Source organism: Erythrolamprus reginae, chromosome Z (genome assembly GCF_031021105.1).
Source record: "Erythrolamprus reginae isolate rEryReg1 chromosome Z, rEryReg1.hap1, whole genome shotgun sequence".
NCBI lineage: Eukaryota > Metazoa > Chordata > Lepidosauria > Squamata > Dipsadidae > Erythrolamprus > Erythrolamprus reginae.
The window spans coordinates 65,951,165-65,974,858 of NC_091963.1; the positions used below are offsets into that span (position 1 = coordinate 65,951,165).

At 46.0% G+C, this 23,694-nt stretch overlaps 1 protein-coding gene across 7 annotated transcripts in view; it reads left to right on the top strand.

Moving 5' to 3' along the window:
• The first annotated feature begins 1,556 nt into the window (after positions 1-1,556).
• The window catches only part of AMPH (amphiphysin), a 449,568-nt gene continuing 427,430 nt past the window's right edge, over positions 1,557-23,694 (top strand). For 6 of the 7 annotated variants that reach the window (XM_070726278.1, XM_070726279.1, XM_070726284.1 and 3 more), the window contains exon 1: positions 1,557-1,732. In XM_070726278.1, the coding sequence (XP_070582379.1) occupies positions 1,664-1,732 (69 nt within the window). In that variant the 5' untranslated portion in view covers positions 1,557-1,663. Of the gene's footprint in view, positions 1,733-3,094; positions 3,222-23,694 lie in introns of those variants that run through there. The other variant, XR_011556728.1, reaches the window with a different exon arrangement.

Here is a 23,694-nt window from a genome sequence, read left to right on the forward strand (position 1 = left end):
TAAGTAGAAAAGTTTGTAAGTACGTAGAAGCAATTTTTCCCATAGGAGTCAATGTAAAAGCAAATAATGCATGCAAACCCATTAAGAAAGATATAAAAGTTCATAATTTGGATGGGAGGAGGAGGAAGAAGAGGAGGAGGCCAGTCACTGCTGAAGGATGAAGGAAAGATGAGGGGAATCAAAAAATCCTTTTAAAAAAAAGAGGAACTCTGAGGCAGAGAGGAGAGGCAAGCGCCTCCCATAAACCCCGGCGCGAGGCTGCCTCCCATACACTGTGCCAGTGAGAGAAACCCAGGGGAAATGGTAGGAAACTGGCCGGGCCTTTGTGCCGCTCTTACATTTCCTGGAAATTTTTTCTGGGCTCAGGTTCTTAAATAGAAAATGGTTCTTAAGAAGAGGCAAAAAAATCTTGAACACCCAGTGAAAAATACTCAGAGAAGTCAACTGGTGAATTAGCAGTTTCTTTTATTTTCTTTTAGTCACAACAGTCAGGTTAAACAGATCGGTTAGAGTATAGGCAAAATTCTCTCTGAGAGAAAGTGGCGCGTCTTTAACTTATTTATAGGCTTCACAAAGTAGCAAACCTTATTTGACATGGTAACAAGTCTCCCGCCAGAACGAATAGCTAATCCGAGACAACAGTCTTGGGAGAGGGGCGGCATACAAATCTAAGTAATAAATAAATAAATAAATAAATTCAAATACTGAGCCTTAGCAACTCTCTCTGCATATTTAACACCCAGTTCTTATCTAGAAAAGTTCTTAAGTAGAGGCGTTCTTAGGTAGAGGTAGCACTGTACATGGGTTTTTTTTGCGGGGGAGGGGGGATTTAATGACAAAGAGTTCTCTTGCAGAATCATAGACTCTGGACATTCTTTGAATGATTTGCCTTAACGTGGTTTTAACATGTAAATACAATTAATAAGAACGGAGAAAAAGACACAAGCTGTACTATTGTAGTCCAGGAGTGGGCAACCTGAGTTTTTTCAGCTTTGAGGGACTTCAATTCCCAGCATCCCTCTGGACTGAGCAAATGGACGAGAAAATCCCGATTTCAGTCAACCAAGATTGTTCGTCACCTCCCAGGTTTAATTCTATACATAATTCTAAAACTTCTCCAAACTTTTTCCTAATTGTCGTGTAATTTTGTAATAACATAAAGAGAAAGACCAATTGCTAGTATGCCTGTAGGCAGCAATATGGAGGATAACTCTCTTCTTGCATTATTCCAGGACTTAAAAAAAATACGCCTCGCCTTAACCTCAAAATCGCAATACCTGTACTTGGAATTCCCTGTGGTCTCACGCAGGATTTTTTTGGGGAGGGGGGAGGAAAAAGAACCAACAAGATGCGCTAGGCGTTATCACATTAGTGTAAGCTTAATTTTTAAGAAATATGCTTAAAACCGTAGTCTTCTAATTTGATCCTCCCACTCTGTCAGATTGTGTCATGCGTGATCCTATATCTGAGTCTTCTCGACGCCAACTCTCTTTAAGTAACCGCCCCCTTTTCCCTATGACCCTCCCCCCTTTCTCTCTCTCTCTCTCTCTCTCGCTCGCTCGCTCTCGCTCTCACTCTCTGCTACTGCTCGGCCTTGTTTCTCGCCTTCTTACAGTTGTGTTCTTGAATTGCCTCCGCGTCAGGATTCCTTGAACCAACCACCATGGCTGACATGAAAACGGGCATCTTTGCGAAAAATGTCCAAAAGAGGCTGAACAGGGCACAAGAAAAGGTAAGCGAAGATGCAGCAACTGCTAAACAAAAAGCTGAGTCTTTGCGCTTTGGGATTTCACAGCGTTGGAGAGGAAGCACAGAAGTGCAAGAAGAAGCGGGGGTGGGGGGAACCTTGCTGCAGATCTTTCAGTAAATGCGGGGGACAGAGATCAGCACCCTGCGGATCCATCTAAGAACAGTTGCACAACCAAGCCGAGTCAGCAAATGTGCAGCGCTGCTACTGCGTTGCAAATGCAAATGCAAATGCTGAGCACTTCCATCGCTCTAATCGAAATTAGATTTCGGACAAGTTAGCGGCTGCCGGCGTGGATCAACGTCTGGCTTTTTACAGCTGTGCTGCCGCCCTAGCCCGATCGGCTTTCTCTAGATTGGTTTGCCCAGAGGGCATTATCTGTATGAATTGGAGCTCTTACGAGTAGGGCGAGCGAAAATCAAGTAACTGAATTAATCATAATTTTAAATTTTCTATCGAATCCCTCCCCACGGGAAATTAAAATGAAATATTCAAGGTCGTCTGATCTTCGTTGCCCCATTTGCCTCAATGCCTTGCAGGGCAGTTAAAGGTGGCGTTCTTTGTCTTCTGCAAAAAATTTTTAAAAACCCAGAGGAATCGCCATGTACCATCAAAAACCACCGTCCCTGCTTGTGCACAGAACAGCGCGCTTTGGGAAAATGGTTGAATTTGGGCTCAGTGGGTTGGGGAGCTGCGGCATAGAAATACAGGCGTGGACTTTGTGCTCGTTTGTGTGCCAGAAGTGTGCCCTGTATTTGTGACTGGAGCATAAATACATTTTGATAAAGAGATGGTGGGCCCCGGAAAAATTCCTCCCTCCCCAAGGAACTTTTAGTTAATACCTCGTCTATTAACTTTTAGTTAATACCTTTTCTGATGGTGATGTTTTTCCCTCCCTCTTCTGTTGGTAAACTGCCCTCATCAGTGGTGTTATATAATATCCCTTGGCCCATTGAATAATTACGATCCTTATGAAGCCTTTATAATCAGAGGAAGGATGTAGGGCAGAATTAGATTCAGACTGTTTTATACCTGTTCTTCTGTCATTAATCCAATCTATTATTCCCTACCACAGAAAATCAAACAGTTGCAGGTGATGTGCTGTTTTGCCTGGACCAAGAATATTGCTTTTGGAGTTAGCTTGCTCAGAGTCAAAAATTGTTTGCCAAGAGATAGTGCGCTCCATACAAAACACTGGAGTTTTGATCCTTTTTGTTGAATAATAAGGTCCCCAGAGATGTATGATTTCACTACTTTCTGGGGATAGTCTTGCTAAGACCATTTATTTATTAATTTTGGAAAGACATTGGGCCCCTCAGTCTTATACTTCCCACTTTTCTTTTCCAGCATTCTGGTGCTTTGTTAATACTGCAGCTGCTATCAAAGAATCATAAGCCTCTTGGTAACCTGCAGCTTGGAAGGAGGATTGGAACTATAGTTCTCTCTGCATAAATAAAGATTTGATTCTCCCTAAGCATCCTTATGTGCCCATTTCACTAGACTAAAAGAGGATTGTGTTTCTTTTAATAACTGCCCAAGCTTAGTGTAAAGTTATTTGATTTCCTGGCTGTATTCATTTGAAGACTGAAGCAGCATTGATCAGAGTGGCATTCTCCAAATGGCATCTGTCACTAATCCACAATGGCCACCAAACAGCCCTTATTCCAGTGTTTTATCAGAAACTCTTGCCAGGTTTTTATTCAAGATTCAGAGTTCCAGCTATTTAAATGCATTAAAAGGAAACAAAATCCACATCAATCAGATTCCTGATGATTTGCAGCTGAATCTGGAAGTCAGTTCTAATTCATAGGAAGAAAGACCCAATAGAAACAAATAAGAGATTATACCAGTGTTTTTCAACCGGGATTTTGTGGAACCCAAGGGTTCTGCAAGAAACAGCCAGGGGTTCCACGACTTAATGAGGAAAAAAAAGAAACCAACCAGAAGCAGCAGCAGCCCTCGCCACCCCCTCCGCCTTACTCCGCTTTTGCCTCCTCCTTTTCCCAGAATGCTTATTCGGGGATATTGTTCCCTCTAAGGAAACGAACCCCCGCGCAGTGTTTTCAAATGCCGTGTTGCGGAGCTAGTGCTGTTCTCTCTGCCCGACAGCTGCAACCGGCAACTAAGCTGTCGGGCGGGGAGAAACCTGTGGGTCAGAGCCCCGCGCCGCCTGGCTGCTCTAGCTCTCTGGACCATGCCCACCCTGCCGATCATCTGCTGTTTCTTTCTGGCGGGGGCGCTGCTCTGTAAAGAAGAGGCACAGGGAGCTCCCGTCCACCAACCCCAGGCTGAAGGGACCAGAGCGATGTCCGCACTCCCCCCCCTTTCTACACGCTGGTGCTGTCTGTGCAAGGTAAAGAGGTAAAGGGGGTAAGTGAGAGGGGGAGGGAATGAGAGAGAAAGGGAGAAAGAGAAAAAAAATGAGAAAATGATGGAGGGAAAGGATAAGGGAGAGAAAATAGAGGCAAATGAGAGAGAAGGGAGAGAGAAATGAGAGAGAGAGAGAGAGAGAATGTGAGGGAGAAGGGGGAAATAAATGAGAGAGAAGGAAGAGAGAGGAAGAGGAAAGAAAGAGAAAAACAAATGAAAGTGGGAGAAATGAGAGCAAAAAGGGAGGAGAAACAAATGAGAGAGAGAAGAGAGGGAGAGGTACACAGAAATGAGAGAGACCTGGAGGTTGAGAATGAGAGGGAAAAGAGGAGACAGGAAAAAGAGAGAAGTGGAGAGAAAGAAAAGGGAAAGAGGGAGGGAAAGGGAAGTGGAGAGGAAGGAAGGGAGGGAAGGAAAGAAGGAGAAATGGAGGTAACAAGGAAAGGAAGGAAGAAGAAATGGAGGAAGGAAGGAAGGAAGGAGAAATAGGAACAAGGAAGGAATGAAGGAAGGAGAAAGAATGAAATGAATGGAGGAACGTAGGAAGGAAGGACTTTATAAAATGTGATATTTTGTTAGTAACTAATATCAATCATCAAAACAGTTGCAAAAGTTTTTTTTCTGATTTTGTCATCCAGTTACATATATTTTGTAATATATCTACGGAGAGGGGCAGCATACAAATCAAATCAAATAAATAAATAAATAAATAAATAAATATTTTCTTTTTATTAAATTCCCTCCTTAATATTCAAGGCTCGCCTTGAAGGGACATAAACAGTACCAGTATACGGTACAGGCTCCGCCAGAGATCTGATCCAATCTTTTCTTGAAATCTTCCAGTGATGAAGTTGCCACATCTGAACACAACTACTGTCCCATGGGTTGATCATTCTCACTTCAGAAACTTTCTCCTTATTTCCAGGTTGAATCTCTTACTCAGTTTCCATCCATTCCTTGTTTGGTTCGGTTGCTTTGGAAAATAGCTTGATTTCCTCCTCTCTATGGCAGCCCCTCAAGTATTGGAAGACTGCTATCATGCCCTCCTGGTCCTTCTCTTCACTAAACCAGCCATGCCAACTTTCTGCAACCCTTCTTTTAGGACCCCTGAGTTAAACAGAGGCTGCCTTGACAGCTCTTCCCTTCAGAGGAAACTGAAAGGCTGTTCCCTGCTCATTAAAAAAAGGGCATGCTGCATTTCATGGGAATTAAAGGGAGTGGTCCACCTACTGGCTTCCATCCAAGTTGTATAATTGCAATTTGCTGTTTACTCAGTTGCTCTAATTGTCAGCTCTTGCCTTCCCATTCCCTTCTTCCTAATTGATGATGTTACCTAGCTGGGTCATGAAACATCTTATTTGCTGATTTCATAGACCAAGCTAAGCTAGTTTTGCTTTGTTGACTGAACCTAGTTCTCACATAATGCCAATTATGATAAAATCTTTAAAATCAAACAAACCACATTATGGCTGTATAGGCTGGCATATGTGCATATATTGTTATGAGCAGGATATCCAGATTTTTTAAAAATAATTTTTAATTTTTTTTCCTCCACATAAAAAACATAGATAATATGTACGTTATCTATGTTTTTGATGTGGAGGAAAAAATAAAAAAAACTTACTGAAAAAAACTTCTGGGTATCTTACATACATCTTCAATAGAGATCAATATACATATATTGTCGTTTAAAAATAATAGTATAAAACCTAAGTTACATTCCAATTTTAATTTTATTATTCAATCTATCTCAATCTTTCCTCTTTTCACTCCCCTCTTTTTATTTCAGGTGGCTATTCCATCTCTTGTAACTACTTTCTTACACCTTCTTTCCCCTTTCCTACTACCATCTCCTCCTTCCTTCTTCCTTCTCTGCCTTTACTCTTTCTCCTTCCTCCTCTTTCCTTCCTCCTTCTCTACTTCCCCTTCTACTCTCTCTCCTTTCTCTTCTTTTTTCCTATTTCCTCTTACGGCCTCTATATCCTGCCCTGAGTGGATAGTTTTAATTACAAAGATTTTTTCTTATTATTTTTCTCCCCATTAAAACAAAACAAAACATATCATATAGGTCAGTGATGGTGAATCTTTTTTCCTCAGGTGCCAAAAGAGCATGGGCGTGTGCTATCGTGAATGTGCGAGTGCCCACACTCATAATTCAATGCCTGGGGAGGGCGAAAACAGCTTCCCTTGCCCACTGGAGGTCCTCTGGTGGCCGGAAAAGGCCTCTTTCCCAACTTCTGGTGGCCCCAGTAGGCTCATGTTTCTCCCACCCAAGGCTCCAAATGCTTCCCTGGAGCCAGTGGAGGGTAAAAATACCCTTCCCCCCCCCCGAGGTTCTCTGGAAGCCAAAACTGCCTTCCCAGAGCCTCTGCATGAGCTAAAAATCAGCTGGCCGCACACCCATGCAAGTTGGAGCTGGGCTAGGGCAACAGTTCCCATGCTAGCAGATATGGCTCCACATGCCACCTGTGGCACCCGTGCCATAGGTTCGCCATCACTGATATGGATCAACTTAGTAAACATATATCATCTACTAAATATCATTAATACTGTTTAATTTCATATCTGTTACTCTCAGTATATGTCATTAGTCTCATGCTGCCTCCTTTGTCTAATTTTGTCACGCAGTTTACACAGATTGTTTCATTCTCCAATTAATTTTTAATGCTATTATTTACTTCCTCTGCTAGCTATTCTCTCTTGCTTAATAAATCAAAGCCATTGTGCTTCATTTATTTTCTTAATTCAATTTATACGAATCTATGGTATAATTATGTCTTTCCCCAAATTATTACTTTATTATATAATTAATTCTTTGTTTTTCTAAACCCGTTTTCTCATAACTAAATATCCCTAAAACCTCCACAATTATTATTATTATTATTATTATTATTATTACTACTATTATTATTATTTATTAGATTTGTATGCCGCCCCTCTCTGTAGACTCGGGGCGGCTTACAGCAATGATAAAAACAATATATAATGACAAATCTAATAGTTAGAATCTAAAATAACAATAATACATTTAAAAAGTCTAAAAAACAAGAAACCTCAATATATATTTAAAAAAAACAAAAACACCCATACATACAGTCATATCATACACAAAGAACTACATAGGCAGGGGGAGATGTTTCAGTTCCCCCACGCCTGACGACAGAGGTGGGTTTTAAGGAGTTTACAAAAGGCAAGGAGGGTGGGGGCAGTTCTAATCTCTGGAGGGAGCTGTTTCCAGAGGGTCATAGCTGCCATAGAGAAGGCTCTTCCTCTGGGTCTCGCCAAATGACATTGTTTAGTTGACAGGACCCTGAGGAGACCAACTCTGTGGGACCTAACCGGTCGCTGGGATTTGTACGGCAGAAGGCGGTCTTGTAGATACCCTGGTCCGGTGCCATGAAGGGCTTTATAGGTGATGACCAACACTTTGAATTGTGAGCAGAAACTGATCGGCAACCAATGCAGACTGCGGAGTGTTGGAGTAACATGGGCATATTTTGGAAAGCCCATGATTGATCTCGCAGCTGCATTCTGCACGATCTGAAGTTTCCGAACACTCTTCAAAGGTAGCCCTATGTAGAGAGTGTTACAGTAGTCGAGGTGATGAGGGCATGAGTGACTGTGAGCAGTGACTCCCGGCCCATATAGGGCCCAACAGCCTCCAGGCACTGACACATCACTTCCACTGCTTCATTGACTGGACATGGGGCGGAGATGTAAAGCTGGGTATCATCAGCGTATTGATGGTACCTCACCCCATGCCCTTGGATGATCTCACCCAGCGGTTTCATGTAGATATTAAATAGCAGGGGGGAGAGGACCGACTCCTGAGGTACCCCACAAGGGAGATACCTCGGGGTCGACCTCTGACCCCCCACTAACACCAACTGCGACCGACCGGAGAGGTAGAGGAGAACCACTGAAGAACAGTGCTTCCCACTCCCAACCCCTCCAGCCGGCGCAGAAGGCTACCATGGTCGATGGTATTGAAAGCTGCTGAGAGGCCAAGGAGCACCAGGACAGAGGATAAACGCTTGTCCCAGGCCCTCCAGAGATCATCCATCAATGCGACCAAAGCAGTTTCCGTGCTATAACCGGGCCTGAAACCCGACTGTTGGGGACCTGGATAATCGGTTTCTTCCAAGGACCACTGGAGCTGGAGCGCCACAACCTTCCCCATAAAGGGAAAGTTGGAGACTGGACGATAGTTATTAAGCATGACTGGGTCCAGGGAAGGCTTCTTGAGGGGGCGCACCAGCGCCTCCTTATAGGGCGCTGGAAAGGACCCCCTCCCCAAGGAGGCATTGACAATCTACTGGACCCAGCTTCGTGTCACCTCTCTGCTGGCTGAAACCAGCTCGGAGGGACACGGATCCAGTAAGCAGGTGGCGGAACTCACAGCTCCAATGGCCTTGTCCACTTCATCAGGTGTCACCAGATCAAACTCTTCCCAGACAGGTGGACAAGTACGGGCCCCAGTCACTCGACTGACTCGTCAGTCAACTCTGCTATCCAATCGGAGTCGAGGTCCGCCTGGATCCGAGCAATTTTACCAGCGAAAAATGTGTTAAAGTCCTCGGCACTACTCTGCAAGGGCTCCCCAACTCCCCCCTGGTTAAGAAGGGAGCAGGTCACCCTAAACAGAGCGGCCGGGCGAGATTCTGCTGATGCAATCAAGGCGGCATGGTACACGCATCTTGCCGCCTTGAACGCCACTTTGTAAGTCTTAATATGAGCTCTTACAAGCGTTCGATCGGATTCAGACTTATTCTTCCTCCATTGCTTCTCTACACGTCTCTTCTGGCGTTTCAACTTCTGGAGCTCCTCGTTGAACCATGGTGCTCTACGGGGTTTAGTGCCGCGGAGAGGTCGCAACAGCGCAATCTGGTCAAGAGCTTCCGCTGGAGCCTTGTTCCAGGCCTCAGCAAGAGACTCTGCCGAACTATGGATGAGTGTATCTGGAATAACCTCAAGCGTCCTCTGAAAGCCCTCTGAGTCCATCAGGCGCCTGGGGCGGAACTTCTTAATTGCTTCTGCCTACCTGTGGGCAAGGATTGAAGCCAGGAAGTTAAGCCGCAGTAGAAAATGATCTGACCATGACAAAGGAAGCACTTCTAAGCCCCTTAGTCTCAGATCATTACTCAATTGCTCAGAGAGGAATACCATGTCGGGTGCATGCCCACCCTCATGAGTCGGACCCTGCACTACTTGAGTCAGGTCCATGGCTACCATGGTGGCCATGAACTCCTGTGCTAGCCCAGAGGTTTCACTGAGCGGCGGCAGGTTAAGGTCCCCCAAGACCATAAGTCTGGGGAACCCCACCGCCAGCCCGGCTACCTCCTCCAGCAGCACAGGCAGGGCTGTTGACACGCAGCTGGGAGGCAGGTACGTGAGTAACAAGCCCACCTGAACCCCTAAGTCCAACTTCACCAGGAGGGACTCGCAACACGCGATCTCTGGAGCAACGAGTCTACGTAGGCAAAGGCTCTCTCTGGTTATAATAGCCACTCCTCCACCCCTTCCCTGGCTGATGCCATATCCGAAACCCGGCTGGGCAAATTTCAGAGAGAGGAACTCCTCCCTCCGGGCCCAGCCAGGTTTCGGTCACACAAGCCAGGTCGGCCTCCTTATCCAGGATCAAATCCCGGATGAGGAGAGCTTTGTTTACCACCGACCTGGCATTGAGTAGCAACAGCTTGAGCTCAGGGCAAGAATTACACTCATCACCAGTGCCTTGAGTTATGCTCATGGAGCCGGAAGAAGGGATCGCTACTAAGCAGCGATCCCTCCTTCCCCTGGAACGGCTAGCTCCATGGCTTCCCCCATACCTGCCTCTCCCCAGCAAGAGCGGGATATTTTGACCCTCTGCCACCCCAGAGATAAGTGTCCCCTCCCCTCCTGCCTCTCCAGCATAAGGTGTGCCAAGAATTTCATTCATATCGTACTTTCACTTCATACATATTATAATTCCATCTACCATCCCCCTCCTATCCACTCCCATTCACACCATTCCATTCATTCCAGTAGTTATAGACATCCATTGTTAGGTGACCCTAATAATTAATTTAAAATGCAAATTAATTAAAACATTAATAAAATAGTCCATTCACTCATAGCATATATAAGTTAACCCCTTAAATTAGTTAAGAAAGAATTAATATACATCCATCCCAATTACAGTAATACCTCGTCTTACGAACTTAATTGGTTCCAGGACGAGGTTCGTAAGGTGAAAAGTTCGTAAGATGAAACAATGTTTCCCATAGGAATCAATGGAAAAGCCAATAATGCATGCAAGCCGATTAGGAAAATCCAAAACATTAAGGCTTAAAAAAAAAAGCTGCCGGCAGACGAAGCTGAGGCGAACGGAGTGGGGGGAGGGACAGCGAGAGGTGGCAAGAGGTGGCAGTCCCAACGAAGCAAGGCGAAAAGAGCCTCTCTTGATCTCCATGAGTCCCTCCCCTTTTTAACCACCCTGTCCTGCACCTTTCTCCTCTCTTGATCTCCATGGGTCCCTCCCGTTTTTGCCCACCCTGTCCTGCAACTTTCTCCTCTCTTGATCTCCATGGGTCCCTCCCGTTTTTTCCCACCCTGTCCTGCACCTTTCTCCTCTTTTGATCTCCATGGGTCCCTCCCGTTTTTTCCCACCCTGTCCTGCACCTTTCTCCTGTCTTGATCTCCATGGGTCCATCCCGTTTTTTCCCACCCTATCCTGCCCCTTTCTCCTCTCTTGATCTCCATGAGTCCCTCCTGTTTTTTCCCACCCTCTCCTGCACCTTTTTCCTCTCTTGATCTCCATGGGTCCCTCCCGTTTTTTCCCACCCTGTCCTGCACCTTTCTCCTTTCTTGATCTCCATGGGTCCCTCCCGTTTTTGCCCACCCTGTCCTGCACCTTTCTCCTGTCTTGATCTCCATGGATCCCTCCCATTTTTGCCCACCCTGTCCTGCACCTTTCTCCTCTCTTGATCTCCATGAGTCCCTCCCGTTTTTCCCCACCCTGTTCTGCACCTTTCTCTCTTGATCTCCATGAGTCCCTCCCGTTTTTTCCCACCCTGTTCTGCACCTTTCTCCTCTCTTGATCTCCATGGGTCCCTCCCATTTTTTCCCACCCTGTCCTGCACCTTTCTCCTCTCTTGAGCTCCATGGGTCCCTCCCGTTTTTGCCCACCCTGTCTTGCTCATTTCCCCCACACCTTTCTCCTCTCTTGAGCTCCATGAGTCTTTTCTTCCCGTTTTTGCCCACCCCACTCTCCTCATCTCCCCCACACCTTTCTCCTCTCTTGAGCTCCATGAGTCTTTTCTTCCTGTTTTTTCCCACCCCACTTTGTTCATCTCCCCCACACCTTTCTCCTCCCTTGAGCTCCATGAGTCTTTTCTTCCTGTTTTTGTCCCCCCTACTCTGCCCGTTTTTTTGATCTGACGATTCCCCTCCTGGGATTTCCCTACAGCATCGCGTTTTTGCGGAAGTCAGGAGGTGGGGTTTCCCATGGAGGGGAGCCTCGGGATCCCAGGATCGCAAAAACTAGGGCTTGGCTTGCAACGAAAGTCTGGAGGTGGGACATCCCAGTGGCGGCGGCAGGTTCGTAAGGTGAAAAAAGTTCGTGAGAAGAGGCAAAAAAATTCCGAACCCTGGGTTCGTATCTCGAAAAGTTTGTATGATGAGGGGTTCGTATCATAAGGTACCACTGTGTCTATCAATTAAAATCCCCAGATAATTTAGCTAAAAACAATAAACATAAACATTTGGCTATAAAATATATAGAATATACAAAAAATATATAAAATAGGGAATCAGTTATTAATTAATAGTTCTTGGTCATAAGTCAGCTAGATAGTCATTAAAAAACAGCAGCAACAGCAAGATGGTGCCAGAGTACAGACTGGCAAGTTCTAGAAAGTCCAATGTTGGTATTCAGGTCTCTGGAAATGATGATAGGTAGTCCCTGTCTCTTTACCTCGCTTGAACAATGATGGTTCTCATCAGTTGCTCTGGTCACCCTCCAGAATTATTTATTTTTAGAAATGAAATGTCCATTCATATTAAATATTTTATATCTTATATATAATAATAGCAATAGCACTTAGATTTATATACTGCTTCACAGTGCTTTACAAACCTCTCTAAGAGATTTACAAAGTCAGCACATTGCCCCCAACTATCTGGTTTCTCAATTTACCCACCTTGGAAGGGTGGAAGGCTGAGTCAACCTTGAGCCTGGTGAGATTTGAACTAGTGGACTACAGCCAGCAGTCAGCAAAGGCAGCTTGCAGTACTGCACTCCAACCACTGCGACCATGGCTCATTCTTTTACAATTCAGGAGAAAGCAGATATTTTTCCAATTTCAAAGCTTAAACAAATTCATTGTTCATTATACTGGGTCTTCCCCTCTAGTGCTTCAGATATAACCTTTTAACTTTTCCCCCCACAAATTCAATTTAAACAAATCTATGGTATAATTATGTCTTCCCCCAAATTATTACTTTATTATATAATTTATTACTTTTAAATACATGTTAAGTGTAATTCTTAAATAAAATTAATCAGTATCAATGTCAATATTGATTATCATCAACTATTAATCATTCAAAACCCCAAATTTCCCAAGATTAAGTTGTTTCATCCATTACTAATTGTGATTATTTTCCTCTCAAAATACCAATATGTATTTAACAATTTTTAATTTAATCCATCAAATCAAAAATATTAATTATAACCATGCAATATATTCAATCATATAATCCATTATATGTTAGGGGCAAGGAGTCATTATATAATAAACAAATAATGATCACATAACAATCAACCATTTATCATTCATTATTCATTATACTGTATATTTCCCTCTAATATTACCAATATGTCATTTTAAATTTATTTCAACAGATCCAATTTATACTACTCTATAATACAGTGGTACCTCTACCTAAGAATGTCTTTACTTATGAACATTTCTAGATAAGAACCGGGTGTTCAAGATTTTTTTGCCTTTTCTCAAGAACTATTTTCTACTTACAAACTCGAGCCTCTGAAACTGTAACTGGAAAAGGCAAGGAGAAGCTTCCATGGGACCTCTCTAGGAATCTCCTGGAAGGAAGCAAGGCTGGAAAAGGCAGGGGAAAGCCTCTGTCGGGCCTCTAGGAATCTCCTGGGAGGAAACAACCCTCCCTGGGGTTGCCCCAATTGCATGCATTATTTGCTTTTACATTGATTCCTATGGTAAAAATTGCTTCTTCTTACAAACTTTTCTACTTAAGAACCTGGTCATGGAATGAATTAAGTTCATAAGTAGAGGTACCACTGTATACCATATTTTTCAGAGTATAAGAGGCATTGGAATATAAGATGCACCCAGATTTTAGAGGTGGAAAACAAAGAAAAAGGTATTCTGAACCAAACGGTGTAGTAATATTTAATAAAATATCATTGTGGCAGATAACATGCATACTTTTGCAACCATGTACACTTTTTACAAACTTCAAACTTGACAGCTTTAAAACTCCCAGAATTCCTTCTCCAGTCATGCTAGCTTAGGAATGGGAATTGAACTTGAAGTCCACAAGTCTTAAATTTGCCAAGTTTGAAGATCCTTGCACCCCTAACCCCTAACTCAGGGGTCTTCAAACTTAACAGCTTTAAAACTAGTGGACTTCAACTCTCAGAATTTCTTCTTCAGTCATGCTAGCTCAGGAATGGGAGGTGAAGTCCACAAGTCTTCGACTTGCCAAGTTTGAAGATCCTTGCACCCAGGGGTCTTCAAATTTGATAGCTTTAAGACTAGTGGACTTCCACTCCCAGAATTCCTCCTCCAGTCATGCTAGATGGGGCAACTGGAAGGCCAAACCAGCCCCATTTTTGCAAAAAAATGGACTGTTTTTGCCCATTGTTTTTATTTATGATTTCATTTGATTTGATTTGATATTTAATATTTGATTTGATTTGATTTGATTTGATTTGTATGCCGCCCCTCTCCGTAGACTCAGGGCGGCTAACAAGAATAATAAAACAGCAGATGACAAATCTAATATTTAAAATAACTAAAAACCCTTATTAAAAAACCAAACATACACACAAACATACCATATATAAATTGTATAGGCCTGGGGGGAAAGGAATATCTCAATTCCCTCATGCGTGACAACAGAGGTGGGTTTTAAGGAGCTTATGAAAGGCGAGGAGGGTGGCAATTCTGATCTCTGGGGGCGAGCTGGCTCCAGAGTGTCGGGGCTGCCACAGAGAAGGCTCTTCTCCTGGGCCCCGCCAAACAACATTGTTTAGTCGATGGGACCTGGAGAAGGCCAATTCTGTGGGACCTAACTGGTCGCTGGGATTCGTTCGGCAGAAGGCGGTCCCGGAGATATTCTGGTCCGATGCCATGAAGGGCTTTATAGCTCATAACCAACATTTTGAATTGTGACCGGAAACTGATTGGCAACCAATGCAGACTGCGGAGTGTTTGTGTAACATGGGCATACTTAAGGAAGCTCATGATTGCTCTCGCAGCTGCATTCTGCACAATCTGAAGTTTCCGAACACTTTTCAAAGGTAGCCCCATGTAGAGAGCTTTACAGTAGTCGAGCCTCGAGGTGATGAGGGCATGAGTGACTGTGAGCAGTGACTCCCGATCCAAAGAGGGCCGCAACTGGTGCACCAGGTGAACCTGGGCAAATGCCCCCCTCAGCACAACTGAAAGATGTTTCTCTAATGTGAGCTGTGGATCGAGGCGGACACCCAACTTATGGACCCTCTCTGAGGGGGTCAATGATCCCCCCCCAGGGTGATGGATGGACAGATGGAATTGTCCCTGGGAGGCAAAACCCACAGCCACTCTGTCTTATCAGGGTTGAGTTTGAGTCTGTTGACACCCATCCAGAACCTAACAGCCTCCAGGCACCAACACATCACTTCCACTGCTTCGTTGACTGGACATGGAGTGGAGATGTACAGCTGGGTATCATCAGCATACTGATGATACCTCACCCCATGCTCCTGGATGATCTCGTCCAGAGGTTTCATGTAGATATTAAATAGTAGGGGGGAGAGCACCAACCCCTGAGGTACCCCACAAGGGAGAAACCTAGAGGTTGACCTCTGACCCCCCACTAACAATGACTGCGACTGACCAGAGAGGTAGGAGGAGAACCACTGGAGAACAGTGCCTCCCACTCCCAACCCATTCAGCCGGCGGAGAAGGATACCATGGTCGATGGTATCGAAAGCCGCTGAGAGGTCGAGAAGCACCAGGACATAGGATAAACCCCTGTCCCGGGCCCTCCAGAGATCATCCATCAATGTGACCAAAGCAGTTTCCATGCTGCAGCCGGGCCTGAATCCTGACTGCTGAAGGCCTAGATAATCAGCTTCTTCCAAGGACCGCTGATAAAGGGAAGGTTCGAGACTGGCCGATAGTTGTTAAGAATGGCTGGGTCCAGGGAAGGCTTCTTGAGGAGGGGGCACACAAGTGCCTCCTTGTAGGAATCCGGAAGGGACCTCCTCCCCAAAGAAGCATTGACAATCTCCTGGACCCAGCTACCGTGTTTCCCCGATAGTAAGACCCCCCCGATTGTAAGACATATGGGGGGCTTCAGGGGGGTTGGCTTATAAAAGCCATACCCCGAAAGTAAGACATATGTCTTACTTTCGGGGAAACACGGTATAAACGGTATTGCGGGGGGGGCGATGACATTGCTTCCAAGCTCCCCGCGCGCCCCTCGCCTTCGCTCGCCGCGGCGCCACCGCCTCTTCCCCTGCCGAGGCTCAGCTGCAAGCGGCCAGCGAGGCCGCTCGGCTCCGAGGCGAGCGGAAAGGAGGCGGGCGAAGGAGGGCGCAGCTCCGGCAGCTCCCTGCGCGCCCCTCGCCTTCACTCGCAGCGGCGCCACCGCCTCTTCCCCTGCCGAGGCTCAGCTGCAAGCGGCCAGCGAGGCCGCTCAGCTCCTAGGCGAGCGGCCGGAGCTGCGCCCTCCTTCGCCCGCCTCCTTTCCGCTCGCCTCGGAGCCGAGCGGCCCTCGCTGGCCGCTTGCAGCTGAGCCTCGGCAGGGGAAGAGGCGGTGGCGCCGCGGCGAGCGAAGGCAAGGGGCGCGCAGGGAGCTGCCGGCGCCACCGCCTCTTCCCCTGCCGAGGCTCAGCTGCAAGCGGCCAGCGAGGCCGCTCAGCTCCGAGGCGAGCGGAAAGGAGGCGGGCGAAGGAGGGCGCAGCTCCGGCAGCTCCCTGCGCGCCCCTCGCCTTCGCTCGCAGCGGCGCCACCGCCTCTTCCCCTGCCGAGGCTCAGCTGCAAGCGGCCAGCGAGGCCGCTCAGCTCCTAGGCGAGCGGCCGGAGCTGCGCCCTCCTTCGCCCGCCTCCTTTCCGCTCGCCTCGGAGCCGAGCGGCCTCGCTGGCCGCTTGCAGCTGAGCCTCGGCAGGGGAAGAGGCGGTGGCGCCGCGGCGAGCGAAGGCAAGGGGCGCGCAGGGAGCTGCCGGCGCCACCGCCTCTTCCCCTGCCGAGGCTCAGCTGCAAGCGGCCAGCGAGGCCGCTCGGCTCCGAGGCGAGTGGAAAGGAGGCGGGCGAAGGAGGGCGCAGCTCCGGCAGCTCCCTGCGCGCACCCTCGCCTTCGCTCGCAGCGGCGCCACCGCCTCTTCCCCTGCCGAGGCTCAGCTGCAAGCGGCCAGCGAGGCCGCTCGGCTCCGAGACGAGCGGCCGGAGCTGCGCCCTCCTTCGCCCGCCTCCTTTCCGCTCGCCTCGGAGCCGCTTGCAGCTGAGCCTCGGCAGGGGAAGAGGCGGTGGCGCCGCGGCGAGCGAAGGCGAGGGGCGCGCAGGGAACTGCCGGAAAGGAGGCGGGCGAAGGAGGGCACAGCGGCGGCCGCTCACCCTTTTTGACTGCCCATCCACCCCTTGACCTGCCTTTAGCCAGCCAGCCGAGCGTCCGTGTCGCCGCGGAGTTGGCCTCCCCTGCCGAGAAACATTGCCGGGAGCGGCGAGGGGATGCTCCCCGCAACCCGCCGAACGTCGAGGTCGGCGCCCGCCTCCTTTCCGGCAGCTCCCCGCGCCCGAAGACGAGCCGGCCCCGGTGCCCGGGACAATGTAAGACATACCCCCAAAGTAAGACACAGTGGGGCTTTTGGGGGTAAAAAGATAGTAAGACACTGCCTTACTATCGGGGAAACACGGTATGTGTCACCTCCCTGCTGGCTGAGACCAGCCAAGAGGGACACGGACCCAGTAAGCAGGTGGCGGAACTCACAGCTCCAATGGCCTTGTCCACTTCATCAGGTGTCACCAGATCAAACTCTTCCCAGACAGATGGAGAAGTACGGGCCCCAGTCACCTCGACTGACTCATTGTAAGTCAACTCTGTTATCCAATTGGAGTTGAGGTCTGCCCAGATCTGAGCGATTTTTATCAGCAAAAAACGTGTTGAAATCCACGGCACTACTCTGTGAGGGCTCCCTCACTCCCCCCTGGTTAAAAAGGGATAAATTGGGTGGGACAAAGTTCTGGGAAGCCTGCAGGGAGTCCTGGGTGCTGGAGGATGGCAAAAATGTCATAATGTGATGATGACAGACCTGCTTTCCAAAACAACTGGTTGGGAAAAGGAGTGAAATAGAATATCCTTGAACGGGGTGGGATTGCTTCACCAGCACTCACATGCTGCAACCTTGAATGATTATATAGTTTTATAATATATAAATATTATAGTTTACTGTCATTATTTCCAGTTGTTTCATCTGCCAGGAAAGTAGGGAACAATTGTATTTACCGTATATACTCGAGTATAAGCCGACCCGAGTATAAGCTGAGGCACCAATTTTTGCCACAAAAACCTGGGAAAACGTATTGACCTGAGTATAAGCCGAGGTTAGAAAATGCAGTGGCTATTGGTAACTTATAAAAATGGAAAACAATAAAATTACATTAATTGAGACATGTTTTAGAATATTTATTTTAAAGAAAACCAGTAAACTAGCTCTGTAAATTTAAAAGAGGGTAAACAAATTAACAATATTAACAATAAATTAAAAAGTAAAAAAAGTAGCTCGATCAGCAACAAAGCTAAAACCTAAGAGTTAAAATCCTTCAAAACTGGATTCCTTCTCATCATTAATTGGATTTACATTATTGTTCTGTTTTTATATATGCTGTGAGCCACCCTGAGTCCTTGGAGAGGGATGGCATACAAATCCAATTAAATAAATAAATAAACAAACAAACAAACAAATAAGTGTATCCAAAGAAGAGCTTCAGCATTAGCTGCTGTGAGGTTATCAGCATAGAAAACCAGATAGATAGATAGATAGATAGATAGATAGATAGATAGATAGATAGATAGATAGATAGATAGACAGACAGACAGACAGACAGACAGACAGATAGAAAAATAAATAGATAGATAGATAGATAGAAAGAAATAGATACAGATAGATAGATAGATAGATAGATAGAAAGAAAAATAGATAGATAGATAGAAAAATAGATAGATAGAAAGATAGAAAAATAGATAGATAGATAGATAGATAGAAATAGATACAGATAGATAGATAGATAGATAGATAGATAGATAGATAGATAGAAAGAAAAATAGATAGATAGAAAAATAGATAGATAGAAAGATAGAAAAATAGATAGATAGATAGATAGATAGAAATAGATACAGATAGATAGATAGATAGATAGATAGATAGATAGATATAGATAGATAGATAGAAAGATAGACAGACAGACAGACAGATAGAAAAATAGATAGATAGATAGATAGATAGACAGACAGACAGGTAGACAGACAGACAGACAGATAGAAAAATAGATAGATAGATAGATAGATAGATAGATAGATAGATAGAAAGAAATAGATACAGATAGATAGATAGATAGAAAGAAAGAAAAATAGATAGATAGAAAGATAGATAGATAGATAGAAATAGATACAGATAGATAGATATAGATAGATAGAAAGACAGACAGACAGACAGACAGATAGAAAAATAGATAGATAGATAGATAGATAGATAGATAGAAATAGATACAGATAGATAGATAGATAGAAAGAAAGAAAAATAGATAGATAGAAAAATAGATAGATAGAAAGATAGAAAAAATAGATAGATAGATAGATAGAAATAGATACAGATAGATAGACAGACAGACAAATAGATATAGATAGAAAGATAGATAGACAGACAGACAGATAGAAAAATAGATAGATAGATAGATAGATAGATAGATAGATAGGAATAGTTACTGTAAACCTGTTGACAAATACACACAGGGAGTAAAAAAAAAAGCCTCTGGGTTTCAGCAAGAGGTAGCTGGCTTTTTTCACGGTGGGGGGGAGAGGGGGCATGCACACACACACACACACACACACACACACACACGACCTCACCAGCTTCCCATTGCTTTTTCCCCCTCTCGGTTGGAGCAAATGGCTGCCTCCTTTGCTTGAGCCAGGGAGAGGAACTACGGTATGCGAGAGGGGGCAAAAACTGGTGCCTCCTCGCTCTGGCTCAAGCAATGGCGCCCTCGTGTGGTGACTTTGTCAATGACCCGAGTATAAGCCGAGGTTGTGTTTTTCAGCCCATTTTTTGGGCTGAAAAACTCGGCTTATACTCGAGTATATACGGTATATATTCCCTTATCTTACATTTGCGTGTCTGTACCTTTGAGATAGGTTGGATACTGACAATTCCTTGGAATAATGCCTGGTGTTTTCTTGGCAAGATTTCAGAAGTAGTTGCCATTGCCCCCACCTTCTTAAGGCTGAGAGACAGTGACTGACCCAAATAACTCATGTGTTATACTTAAGATGGGTCTAGAATTCATAGTGTCTTAACTGTTATCCCGATGCCTTAACCAGAACCCAAACTAATTTAATTCTTTCTTTATAGAAAAAGAAAATACAGGTGAAACTCAAAAAATTAAAATATTATGCAAACGTTCATTTGTTTCAATAATATAACTTAAAAGGTGAAAATTAATATAAGAGAAATATTCATAACTTGCAAGGCAAGATAATTCAAGCAGTGATTTGTCATAATTGTGATGATTTTGGGGTATAGCTCATGAAAACCCCAAATCCCCCATCTCAGAAAATTAGAATATTGCATGTGATCAATAAAAAAAGGATTGTACATAGAGTAATATCGGATTTCTGAAAAGTATAAGCATGCATATGTACTCAATACTTCATTTGGGCCCCTTTTGCAGCAATTACTGCCTCGATGCAGCATGGCATGGACGCTTTTAGCCTGTGGCGTGGATGCTATTTGCATGTGGCACTGCTGAGATGTTACGGAAGAACAGGATGCTTCAATAGCAGTCTTCAGCTCTCCTGCATTGTACCGTAGCATGTCTCTCATCTTTCTCTAGGCAGTGCCCCATAGATTCTCCATGGGGTTCAGTCAGGCAAATTTGTTGGCTAATCAAGGACAGTTATCCATGGATCCTAAATAGCATCCATGCCACGTCACATTGAAGCAGTAATTAATAATAATAATTAATAATAATTTATTAGATTTGTATGCCGCCCCTCTGAGGAATTGCTGCAAAAGGGGCCCAAACGAAATACTGAGAACATATGCATGCTTATACCTTTTAGAAGTCCAATATTGTTCTATGTACAATCCTTTTTTATTGATCACATGTAATATTCTAATTTTCTGAGATTGGGGATTTGGGGTTTTCATGAGTTGTACCCTATAATCATCACAATTATGACAAATCGCAGCTTGAACTATCTTGCCTTGCATGTTATGAATATCTCTCATATATTAAGTTTCACCTTTTAAGTTACATTATGAAATAAATGAATGTTTGCATGATATTCTAATTTTTCAATTTTCACCAGTAGCTCAATCTATAAAAAGATAGATTAGGAATACAAATCAAGATAGGCAAGAAAAGGTAATATCTAAACTTCAGATAAGTTCAAATTTCCATGACCGAATGGATTACATCACAGAGTTGATGAGAAAGGGAGGGAGGGAAGGAGGCAGAGAGAAAGACATAGAGAGAGGGAGGGAGAAAGCAAAAAAGAAGAAGGAAGGAAGAGAAAGAGGGAGGGAGAGAGAAATAGAGCGAAAGGAAGGAAGAGAGAGATTTTTTTTAGCCACCCCCTCCCCCCGCTCAGTGTGCCCCAGGATTTTGAAAAAGTAAAAAATGTGCCACGGCTCAAAAAAAGTTGAAAATCACTGGAATAGACAATAGCATCACCAGATGGCTGACCATACTCATCATCTAGTTCTCAATGGAACTATATATAAATGAAGGTTAAGTATGCAATGTGGTACCTCAAACTTCTGTCTTATGCCCAGTACTCCAATATCTCAGTGTGCCCCAGGATTTTGTAAATGTAAAAAATGTGCCGTGGCTCAAAAAAGGTTGAAAATCACTGGAATAGACAATAGCATCATCAGATGGCTGACCATACTCATCATCTAGTTCTCAATGGAACTATATCTAAATGAAGGTTAAGTATGCAATGTGCTACCTCAAACATCTGTCTTATGCCCAGTACTCCAATATCTCTATAAATGATTTAGATGAGGAAGTAAAAGAACCTCATGGTCCATCTAGTCTGCCCTTATACTATTTTCTGTATTCTATCTTAGGATGGATATACAGTGATCCCCCGATTATCGCGAGGGTTCCGTTCCAAGACCCCTCGCAATAATCAATTTTTCGGGATGTAGTGGTGCGGAAGTAAAAACACCATCTGCGCATGCGCACCCCTTTTTCCATGGCCGCACATGCGCAGATGGAGTTTGCGTGTGGGCGGCGGGGAAGACCCAGGGAAGGTTCCTTCGGCCGCCCAACAGCTGATCTGCTCCGCAGCGCGGCAGCAGCGAGGAGCCAAAGATGGGGTTTCCCCGTTGCCCAGGCAACGGGGAAACCCCATCTTCGGCTCCTCGCTGCTGCCGCGCTGCGGAGCAGATCAGCTGTTGGGCGGCCGAAGGAACCTTCCCTGGGTCTTCCCGCCGCCCAGGCAAAGGGGAAACCCCAAGATCGCTTGCCGCTTGCCCGTTCGCCCGCCCGCCCGGCTGCTCGCTTGCCGCTCGAGAGCAAGAGGGGGAGAGATAGAGAAAGAGAGAGAAGGAAAGAAAGAGATGAGAGAGGGCGGAAGAGAGTGTGAGAGAGGAAGAAGCAAGATAGAGAAAGAGAGAGAGAAAGAAAGATGAGAAAGGAAGGGAGTGACGTCATCGGGTGGAAAAATCGCGATATAGCGTTTCGCAAAGATCGAGATCGCGAAACTCGGGGGATCACTGAATGTTTATCCCAGGCATGTTTAAATTCAGTTACTGTGGATTTATCCACCATGTCTGCTGGAAGTTTGTTCCAAGGATCCACTATTTCAGTAAAATAATATTTTCTCATGTTGCTATTGATCTTTCCCCCAACTAACTTCAGATTGTGTCCCCTTGTTCTTGTGTTCACTTTCCTATTAAAAACACTTCCCTCCTTGACCTTATTTAACCCTTTAACACATTTAAATGTTTCGATCATGTCCCCCCTTTTCCTTCTGTCCTCCAGATTATACAGATTGAGTTCATTAAGTCTTTCCTGATACGTTTTATGCTTAAGACCTTCCACCATTCTTGTAGCCCGTCTTTGGACCCGTTCAATTTTGTCAATATCTTTTTGTACCGTGTTTCCCCGATAGTAAGGCAGTGTCTTACTATCTTTTTACCCCCAAAAGCCCCACTGTGTCTTACTTTGGGGGTATGTCTTATATTGTCCTGGGCACCGGGGCCGGCTCGTCTTCGGGCTTTGGCCCGGGCGAGGCCTCTTCTCCTCCGGGCGGGCGGCGTTAGGCGTTCACCCACCCCCAGCCCCATACCGCTTTACGGGCCGGACGATTGGGGGGGCGGGGGGACGCGAGGCAAAGGAAGTGAAGGGAACTACGGGCGCCGGGAAGGCGCGGAGCCAGGTGCGAGTGTCGCGGCGCGTGTGTCCTTTCAGACCCCCCCCCCGCCGTTTCCCGCCTCCACTCACCAAATTGACAGGGTGAAGGCAGCCGTTCCCGGAGGGCTCTTCTTGCCCGGGGTTTTTTTACGTGCCTTGCCCGCCGCCGCGCCCCGGCCTTTGCCCCGGGAGCCCCGCTAAGCCTTCTGCGCCTGACTCGGCGAGGCGAGAGGGAAGGAGAAGCGCAAGTGGATGCGGAGCGCCCGGGAGGCATTTATCCGCCCGGGAGGCATTTATCCGTCCTTCGCTTTGACGGCACTGGTCCGAAGCGAGCCGAGCAGGCGGACCAGCGCCGTCAAAGCGAAGGACGGATAAATGCCTCCCGGGCGGATAAATGTCTCCCGGGCGCTCCGCATCCACTTGCGCTTCTCCTTCTTCCCTCTCGCCTCGCCGAGTCAGGCTCAGAAGGCTTAGCGGGGACCAGCGCCGTCCTTCGCTTTGCCAAGCTGGGGAAGAGGCGGTGGCGCCGTGGCAAGGCGAAGGACGGCGCTGGTCCGAAGCGAGCCGAGCGGAGGGGAGCGCCGTCCTTCGCCTCGCCGCCACCGCCTCTTCACGGGCTTGGCAAAGCGAAGGACGGCGCTGGTCCGAAACGCCATAACCCCTTCAGCGGAAGATGGAGAATTCTCGCTCGCAGGAAAAACACTCCA